At 38.3% G+C, this 10509-nt stretch overlaps 1 protein-coding gene across 1 annotated transcript in view; it reads left to right on the top strand.

Annotated features, from left to right (window-relative positions):
• The first annotated feature begins 6457 nt into the window (after positions 1-6457).
• The window catches only part of SLC40A1 (solute carrier family 40 member 1), a 20451-nt gene continuing 16399 nt past the window's right edge, over positions 6458-10509 (top strand). Inside the window, exon 1 of the mRNA XM_009290968.1 lies at positions 6458-6511. Within this exon, the coding sequence (XP_009289243.1) occupies positions 6458-6511 (54 nt within the window). The remainder of the gene's footprint in view (positions 6512-10509) is intronic.

The raw sequence follows: 10509 nt of genomic DNA on the forward strand, positions 1-10509 counted from the left end.
ATTTGGAATGATTCTCACCTTCCTAGTGAGTAGCTCCTTCAGTTACTACTACAACCTGCTAGTCACTACAACAGCACAAGCTCATGTGTTGTAGAGCCCTCATTTTCTCCTTTCAGACTGCGTTCTAAAAATCAGTCAGGACAAGTTCTCCATTAAGACTCCATCCAAGGGTTCTGATGGCTCCAAGCAATCCTCCCGGAGGAAGTTGTAAGGCCAAACTCACACCATCCAAATTGCAACTAAGTGATAGTGTTTCGATCGGTTGGCTGTAGGCTTTTCCAGTGGAAAATGCTGGACACACAGACTGAAGAAGAATTTGGGAAAACTGAATGTGGCTCTCAATCTCCCTGAACCTCAGTGCTTCCACAGTGTAGCTGTAATACCTCGTGCAGAAGTGCTGCTGAGTCTCAGTGTAGAAATATTGGCAAAGTACTCCAAGGATAACATACCAACCAAAAACTTACAATATTAATAAACACATGCTGTCCTAAAGATTTAGTATGTCTCCAACAGCCTCAGTAAGGTTTTTAGAGAGTAAGAGTTTGATCTGTTTTTCTAAATTTAGACATCTATTATCACCTGAGATGACAGAGGGTATCCCGTCTGCCACCCAGTTAATAAACCAGAAGAGCACAGGTCTCTTACAGGACCTATGTTGTACTTGCCGTTTTGGTGTTTCAGATACACAGGGGTGTCTCAAACTAGATGCTTATGTTTAGGCAGCTTATTTTGGCCCTATGTAGCATGTAGTCACTGTGGAGTTTTCTAGCTAAATTAATCACCATTTTGCAACTTCTTATGCACAACCGCATAAACAAAATACTTGTTTTGCAACAGGCGGTATGAAATCGATTGCTGACAATAAGAATGTGGTCAAAACAGAAAGACTACAGAAGAAAGGAATTCACAAATGAAAAACCTGTGCTCCTCAGGATGGATGTGAATATTGTGTAAATAGACATTAGTTACAGGTTTAATTGTGTCAATGTTTTCTTTAATAATTATATATTACAACAACTCTTCTGTTTGTTCGCAAGGTTAAATACATCACAACAATGCTTCTGACCATGTCTGACATCCAGAATTGCACCTTCACTTAAGAAACATCCTCTGCCTGTTCATACTATGTAATTTCCCAACCACTTTGGAGCCCTATATTTAATTGATTTTGGCATGGACTCTCATCGTGAAAACACTTGGAAGCACGTGCATAATAAATACTTTACTATTTCTACTGAATACAGTAATGGGCAATTACGTGCTTTATAGGACTGAAGACATAATTAGTGAGTAGGCCGTAGATTTAAAAGACTACTTACTTGAAATTTACCTTGAAAAGCAACTTAAGTCCATCTCTTTTGCAGTGATGCAAGAGCCCTGCCTCAGCTCCAATTGAGGTCGGAAAAAAATATTCATATACTGTATTAAGAGACAATTTGAGACCCATTGATCTTGCTGTTGTTCTACTTTTTCCATGTGTGAACCCGTGCAGTGTAGTTTAAGAATATAGCTAATATACAGCTGTTCTTTGCAGTACCAGTAATATACAGACTTTGTTATTTTTTTTTCTTCTCATAGTTGTTTGAAGTTGTTTGAAAATATTTGCTCTTTTTCCTGACGCTGTTATGGCAGGAAAGTGTTCTTGCTAAGTCACGTTTGACTCACATGCCAGGCTTCATGTGACCAGAACCCCCATGATGTTGCTAACTTTCTGTATCAGTTCCCTTAATTTATTAATGTTTGATCTCCTGATGTGCAAAATCTTAAAAGATCTGATTGTGTTTATTATATTAATGTAACCTTGATTTAAATTGAATTGACTCATGGGCACTGAATACAGCTGTTCTGCAGTACCAGTAATATACAGACTTTGTTATTTTTTTTTCTTCTCATAGTTGTTTGAAGTTGTTTGAAAATATTTGCTCTTTTTCCTGACGCTGTTATGGCAGGAAAGTGTTCTTGCTAAGTCACGTTTGACTCACATGCCAGGCTTCATGTGACCAGAACCCCCATGATGTTGCTAACTTTCTGTATCAGTTCCCTTAATTTATTAATGTTTGATCTCCTGATGTGCAAAATCTTAAAAGATCTGATTGTGTTTATTATATTAATGTAACCTTGATTTAAATTGAATTGACTCATGGGCACTGAATACAGACTTATTTTTCATGAGCAGTTCTTCTGTAATATCTAGTTATTTGCAACCCATCCCCAAATTCAAATCAACATTGCCTTTTCAGTGGATCAGTTTTTGACCATTTTTTCTTCACATACACTGACTCTACTTGGTGGATCTGTAATGGGATTTATTTACATTTCCCCCAAAAGAGACGTCCGCAGCCTGCTGTTTGAGAAATTGAGTGCTGAAGGTGATAAAGTTTCCATGATCATAGAATAATTTAGCTTGGAAGGGACCTCTGGAGGTCATCTAGTCAATGCCCTGTTCAAAGTAGGTCCCAGAGCATGTTACTCAGGGACTTGTCCAGTTGTGTATTGGGCACTCCCAGGATGGGAATTCCCCAGCCTTTCTGGGTAATCTATTCCAGTATTTGAGTAGTAAATTTGTAATAAAAAAAAAAAATTCTTGTAGGTATTGGAATTTCTCATTTTCCAACTTGTGTCTGTTGCCTCTCTTGGTGTCCTATTAGTATGCACCTCCGAGAAGTCTGGCTCCATCTTCTCTGTATCCTCTGACAGTATTAAGATGTGCCCTGAGCCTTCTCCTCTCTAGTGTGAACAGGTCCTGCTCCCTCAGCCTCGCCTCTTACATGGTATACTCCAGCCCCCTGACCATCTTGGTGGCCCTTTGCTGAACTCAACTCCAATATGTCAATGTCTTTCTTGTCCAGAGGAATCAAAAACTGGTTACAGTACTCCAGATGCAGTCTCACAGGTGCCAAATGGGGGAAAGGATCAGTCCCCTGGGCCTGCTGACTACACTCATGTTAAAACAGCTCAGGATGCAAGTTGGCCTTCTTTGCTGCAAGGACACACTGCTTCATGTTCAACTGATTCATGTTCACCTTGCTGTCCACCAGGCCTCCCCGATCCATTTCTTCAAAGCTGCTGCTTATACAGTTGTCCCCCAGCCTGTACTGTTGAATGGAGTTATTCCATCCCAGATATAAGACTTTGCATTTGCTTCTGATAAACTTTTTGTTGAAATGTTGACCACACTTGTTTTTCAAATTTTCAGTGGGCACTTAATATATCACAATTTCGGCCATTGAGCATAATTGTTCCATGAAAAATTGTACTTTAGCCAGCTATCTGGGTTAGGATAACAGGTCATTCCATCCATTTGGGAGTGCTAGCCATAATAATAGGGTGGATAAGTATTATACCAAGATAACAGCAAGCTATCAGTCATATTTCTGTTTTCTTGTTAGCTTGATATAAGCTAATGAGTAGATTTGTGCTTAAGATACTGAAAAAAAAGAGCTCTGCAAATACTGTAAGCTGCATTTTCAGCTCTGCTAGAGCAGTGCTTGCACAAAGCTGAAACTGAGGACTAAGACCACCATTGTCGCCAAAGACTGTCTCTTTGAAAACCGTCCTGAGGTAGAGGGGTTTGTATCTTGTCACTGAGCACAGCTACATAAATATGCTGATGCCAACAGATTCCACATACCATTTTGGATATTGGGGGGTCTCCCCAGCAGTATCTCTGTAATATGATTCAGGCCACGGGTGTCATTAATGGAACAGAGAGGGAGTGCTTCCGTTGGTATTACTTTAACTTTCACTTCAGATGAATTAGAAAATTAACATAATATTAATATGAATGTTCTTGTTAGAGCCACTATAAAAGAAATTTTAGAGCAAACTTACATTTTCAGGTTTTCTTTTTAATTTTTCAACTACTTATTAATGCTAAACACCTTTTAAGAAAAAAGCCTGAAGATGGACAAAGCTTTCCATAGGAACAGCTTTACCTGACCGAAACAATAGTTGATGTTTACTGGTGTTAGTGAAGTTATATACCATCAGTGACAAGAAGGTATCAGGTCGAGTCTGATGGGTAAACTACTCATCGAAAGCTAAGAAGCTAAGGGTAGAATTTATGAGAATTGAAAGCTAAGTAATTGTAGAATGATGGCTAATTACTAGATGGATTATTATGAATAAGCAATACAGTACTAACACCAAAGGATTATATTAATGATATTGCAAAAGGGGGAAAGACTGGCTTATTAATTCTTAATAAGATATGGCAACTTAGTTAATCACAGTCTAACATCAAGTACAGTCAGATGGTAGTACGAGGTTTTTTTCATACCTATAAATGCATGCCAGAATCATCTATGCAGGTTTTGCTAAAGATATATTGGGCTAAGTCTCATGCCCCAGCGCAGAGTCCTGTTCACATAGGGTGCTGTGTATGGGCGAAGGGCTCCACCCATATTCATTCACCTGCAAAACTGATGCCTACAAAATTGATGGCTGTTGAGGTGGATATTATTTGTATAACTGCAGAACAGTTCAAACTAATTATTTTATTTGCTGACATATACTTATTTCATCATGTACTTCTAAGTACTTCTTGTATTTTATGCTTTGCCTTCCAAAAAATTAATGTTGTGGCTAATTTGAACCTAAGTGAATATTGGTCTTCAAAGACAAACATGTTTTTATAAAAACCGTTCTGGGAGACACCCAGAAACAGAAATTGATAGTGCAACTGAAGCTCTTCTAAGGGATTTCCCTTTTCCTGCTGTGGGATTGCTGATACTATAGATTGTTCAATTCAAAGTAACGGCAGGTCAAAAGAAGCTTTTATTCCCTGGTTCACTTCTATTCCAAAAAGTCTTTCAACATTGTCTTAAATCTAGGAATTATTTTTTTTTATTTCATTGAAATCAGTGGAAACTAAACATGTCATGTGCCTGAAAAAAGTGCTTTTAAGTATTTTCTTGGCATAGAATCAGAATAAAATTTTGCAGAAAGGTGAACAGCAATGTCAAAATCTGAGTGCCTTGAAGAGGTCAACCATAATCTTCAACAGGAGCTGTTCAAGAGAAGAATGCCTTCTGCTTACAACAGGGTTTCTTTTTTAAGGGCTACCAATACTGCCTGACTTGCTTTCACATTTGATTTTATTGTATGTATCAGAATTCCTGAACACTGAATTAAAAAATAAAGGCAAAATTCATAGGTATTAGAAGGCTGTAGGGAAAATAACAAATCCCAATATTTTCCTATTGCATACTAAGATACAGACAGGAAACAAAATACTGTTTATTAAGCATTGTTGTATTGTTTAGTAACAGAACAATGACACCCTGTAGGAGACAAACTGCAGCAAGTTCTAATGAAGAAAACTAAACAAAATGAGCTTAAATTGCAGATAGGCTGTTATCTTACCCTCCAGACTCATTTCAGTCTCTTCCTCAACACACAGTGTTCCAATTCAAGTCAATAATTCCCACTCTTGAGAATGGATGTTCAGTATGATACAGGGAGTTTGCAGAAATTCTACTGTTGACATTTGGGTGTGAAACACCCACTTGTTCCTAGTAGATGCGGTGTTTTTCCTTTCTTTTAATTACTTTTTTTTTCCTCATTTGCTCAAAGATGCTTTCCTTATTCGTGTTTTGGGTACAGTGTTTTCTTATGACTGAGAAAGATCGGACAAAAGGAGTCTCTTATTGAAACAAGTTGTCACACATAATGTTGGATTTTAAGCAAGTTGTTTTGCTTGCTGGTTAGGCCATCACTTTTCAATTACAAACATCTTAGTTTGGGCATGTGAGCACAGAGCTGGTTCAGCCCCCGAGCTGGAGTTTTGTATAAGCTAGATAATTCTAGCCTCTCTAAACAAACCTCTGAATTCTGAATTTGCTAGAGCTTCTGGATGGTTTTCCTACAAGAGTTTGTCACAGGAGTCTAGCTCTGGTAATGCAAATGATGATTGTTTCAGGTTAAAATGTCTGCAGTCTGTCATCTAGTCCTGAGAGACAGGAGCTGTTACTCTGAAGTCTGAGAGAAACAAATCTAATAGGAGCATAACACTATGAATCTTAGAGAAAGTGGGAGGGAGTAGAAATTTACTTAATGAGGATTAGTATGTATAGATATTCAGATTACTTACATGTAAGTGAAATGAACAGTTTTGGAGTGAAAAGCATCTCTTTTGAAAGGAAGCAGGAATCCTAAAAAACCTGGGAGACTTTTCTCCACCCCATCTCTGCCTGTTTCCCTGTGCAAGTGCATTGCAAACTCTGAGTGTCAGCTGATAGGGAGATGGTGGTTCTGGTAGTTGAATGTGTGGGGTTATGAGCAACAGAGCCACAGCTTTCCATGCCTAAGTCATAGCAGGGGTCAGTTCAGTAAAGGCTTCCGTGCTTCACCATTCAAAAGACGGCAGATTATATAAATATATTCTTTCCAGTTTTGCTAGGGCTTGTGTAAGCTAAATGAGTAAAAAACCACTTCGCACACCAAGAGGGGTGTCTCAATGAAGAATGGTAACATCATGATGATTAAACTTGATGAAACCTCTCAGCTGAGTGTAAGATCTGAGCTTACATGAGGTCTCTCACTATTATTCACACCTCTTTGGTTAAACCATGATGACATTTGTGGGTATTATTTTGTAAAATTGCTATTGCTCTAGATTCAGAAGCTCTATTACAAGCACAGTGTTTATAGAACCTGTCACTGATGTGGGCAGTTGTTTAAAGCCAAAATACATCCTCTCTTATTTTTCAAGACATGTCTTTCCTGGAAGTGTATCTTTGCATATTCTTGGCATCATGCTTATGCGCTTACCAATAATTAAAACATTTTCAGTTGTTTACATCTTGTAGTTGAATTGTTGCCCGTGTTGCCAGACAAGTAAAATATATTATAACTTTTTTCATTTATAGATAGCTGTCTCATCAGAAACATTTTGAAGAATGTTTGTCTTTTGAATGAAATTAAAGTACTTTTAGATTTTAATATGAAACTTAAAAATCCTAAAAACTAATCCAGTAGTTAGTTTCTTCAGTCAAATAATAACTAGAGAGACGACGTTAATCATGTATTTTTAATAAAGCGTAAGGAATTTATCCACTGAAAAACTTTGGCTAGGAAGACTAGAACATCAATACATGTCTTGTAATTCCTGTGCATCTCCAGTGATAGGCTATAGAGAATTAAGAGATTTCTATTCAGAACAAAATGCCTTTGTGACAACTATACAATAGCAGTAAATATAAATTCTGAAAGGGGTTTCCTCACATGAAAAAAGAAACAAAACAAAGATAAATTGTGCTATCTAATAATCTGGAAAAGTAGTAATAAAATAAATTATTAAGCCTTCCCATAGGTAAGAACAGGAAACATCAGGTTATTAAGTAGGAGGCTAGGGCTGGCCTTGCAATAGAAGAGGCTATAGGGTTGCCCACAAACATGTATGTTCCAGAGAGTGGTGGAAAGCCAGGGTTATCTGCATAGCAAGGTTGGCTTACTGTTTTGGTCAACACTTGCTAACATAATACAGGGCTTCTGCACATACTGGTTGCCCTTGTTGTAAAGGAAGACGCAAATCCTGTTGAAACTATTATCTCTGAAAACTCAGAGGCTATTATTTGCAAACCTAAACATCAATATAGAATCAGACTTTCTGAATCTAAAGACATCTTTTGGCACCTGTGTTCAGACAGAAGAAGGATCCTGTGTCTCCAAAATCCCACTTTTTTGTCTCCACTTCCACACTGCCAGTGACTATTAGTCAGACCTGGGCTCAAATCCACAGCTGGTACGCTGTCCCATTACGTAAATTATTGCCGTAAGACTGCTGAGTCAGGTCTATACCCAAGTAAAACTGGTAACTCCTCTCATGCAGCTTCCAGCTATTAAACACCTCCCTAAATGCATCTGAAATCTGTAAATATTGTGGTGAAAAGACTCTGGTGAGCCAGCCAACCTGAAACAAGAGCTGCCTCTTTAAAAATATTCACAAGGGCTTCACAAAGCAATCTAATAAAATTTGGATTTAGTGGAGTATTAATAAGAATATTTGGGACTTTTTTAGCAGCATCTTAGATGTAAAAATCAAAGTGCTCAAGCTACTGTATTGGGTTTAACATCGGTCTTGTAAGGAATGTTCTGTTATTCCCTGTTTGACAGAGGAAGAAACCTAAGCACAGACATATTTTAATAAGCATCTGGGGAAAGATTGTGCAGCAAAGTGGTGGCAAATTCAGGAGGAAAACTGGATTTCCTCTACCTGCCAACTCCACTGCTTTTGGAAGTAGGCAAATGCTTCATAAATCAGCTGTGGCGTTTTAGCTGTATGTCTAGGACCTCTGGACATTCGGCAGGCAAATCATTAGAAAAGGAGCTGTTACTGCATTCAGATATAACAAATTCTGGATGGTACCAACTGTACCTATTGGTGCAGGTTGACTCTACATCACATGTGCAGTGACTCTGATATGTCTGGGACATACATGACCTAGAGTATATGAACTGCAGGGTTTATTTGCACTATCCAAATTGTTTGCATCATACATTGTACACTCTGGACAGGCTGACTTTATTGTGTGCAGATCAACTCTGCATTGCCTACAATACAATCTTTCACTGACATCCAGTAAATTCAATATTTCATGGACATATTGGATTCCCTGTGTATACACTGGACAGACTATACATCTGTCTGAGAAATCTGAGAGAGATGGGAACTATTGCTTTTTAAATCTCAAAGGATGGTAGGTACGTTTTCTTGCCCTTTTCTCATGCCTTAAATATCACAAAAAAGACGCATTGCCCAGTGGGAAAAAAGAATGAGGATGATGATTTCAGCTATATAATCCAAGGCACGTGTGTAAAGTACTGCAAGCATTCCATCAGAAATGGTTATTTAAACTATTCATCCAAGTTGTTCTCTAGTAACAAAAAAAGGTCTAACCAGCAGTGTGCTTTTCTGGTAAGTGTTCCTAGGGTTACCGTACGGAGCGTAAATCTCTCTAGGATCCAGTTCTGCTGCTGTATTATGTATGGTACCTGACAGACTAGATGAGACCCCAGGTGCATCCAGTCCAGTAACCAAACCGTAACAGTGGCCAGAAGTGCCACCGGGGACAGGGGTGGAAAAGATGCAAGTCAAATGGGTTGGCCAAAGATGCGAGTCAAATGGGTTGGCCTGTGTGGACCACTACAGGCATCTCACAATGCTCCTCGAGACGGTGCGTCTCCTTACTGCCTAAGATAGGAGTAACTTAGACACTAATCAGAGCCTTACTTCAGAAGAAACTCAAGTTAGTTCCGTGCATCTACTTGGGCAATACACTGAAATTGTCAGGAAAGGTGCAAGCGCTGACAGTTAATAGACTTAAAACCAACTAAGTATCAGTTGATTTTTATATACTGTAGGTTATTTATTTAATATGGGCTAATAATATTAAAAATGTTACATTTTAGGAAAAAATAATTCTCTTTTTATCTGTTAGTAAAGAAGAGAATAAAGTTTAAGCAGTAAGGCTTTATAAGATGAGCCATCAAGAAAATTTTCTCTACTGGATGGGCATCAATATGCCAATCTGAGAAAAGATTTTGTGCATTTCCTAAGGAACATACCATAAGAAGAAACACTTAACTCACCTAGGATAACCGATGCCATTAAAATAGTAATATTAGGCTTCCTATGTTTTTATGAATTTTTATTTCTGTATTACTTTTTCCCAAGGTATAGTTCCCTTTATGCAAAGGATAAACTGTGATTCATGCATGGAAAGTCATCTAATTAATACAAGAAATACTTTGAACAAGATCACAGGAGTGGCAAAACCAGAACAGATTATTGGTCTATTACATCAGGCATTTGCTCCTGGGATGGCCTATATACTTGAGGGGGGAACCAAACCAAAAGCAATTTTACGCATATAGGAGGGAACTTTGCAGTATTACACAATGAAAAAACTATCTCAGCCCTGGCAACCAAGAGCAATCATGATGTTTTCTGCAGCACAAGGACAGAAACTTCTTAATTATTTTCATAGCACCCTGAAAAAACCAGCCTATTGTACATTTTGAATGTTTTTTAAGTTCTATAAAAATGCAGTTTCTGCTGGTGGTCAATACCAAAAATAGGTCACACAGGGTGCAAAGAAAAATATTTACGGTAGGAACTGGGATACTTGATCTGAAGCAGCCAGACTGAGCCAGCGTCGAATGAGTGAATTCTGCACCACGTTCATTAGAATAGAAGGTTATTTCAGTTCAAGAGCTTAAATTTGGGTACCTTGTTTTGTTTTTGCAAGCTATGAATCGGGAGCACTGTCATTTGCAGGTGTTTCAGCCATAGTTTTGTGATATTTGGTGCTTATCTTACAACCGCAGCTTCTTGATGTATTTGAATATTCAAGAACGTCACATTTTTAAAAGAACGTAAAAAGCCAACAAAAAAGAGCCAAACCAAACGAAGGACGCTTATGGCCCACATACGGAAAGCACGTTGTGACGCTTTTTAAGCGGGTCTCGTGGTTGCTTGGGGTCCAATACATGACTGCAGGGAGCCGA

This window comes from Aptenodytes forsteri, unplaced genomic scaffold, assembly GCF_000699145.1.
Source record: "Aptenodytes forsteri isolate BGI_AS27 unplaced genomic scaffold, ASM69914v1 Scaffold318, whole genome shotgun sequence".
Taxonomy (NCBI): Eukaryota; Metazoa; Chordata; class Aves; order Sphenisciformes; family Spheniscidae; genus Aptenodytes; species Aptenodytes forsteri.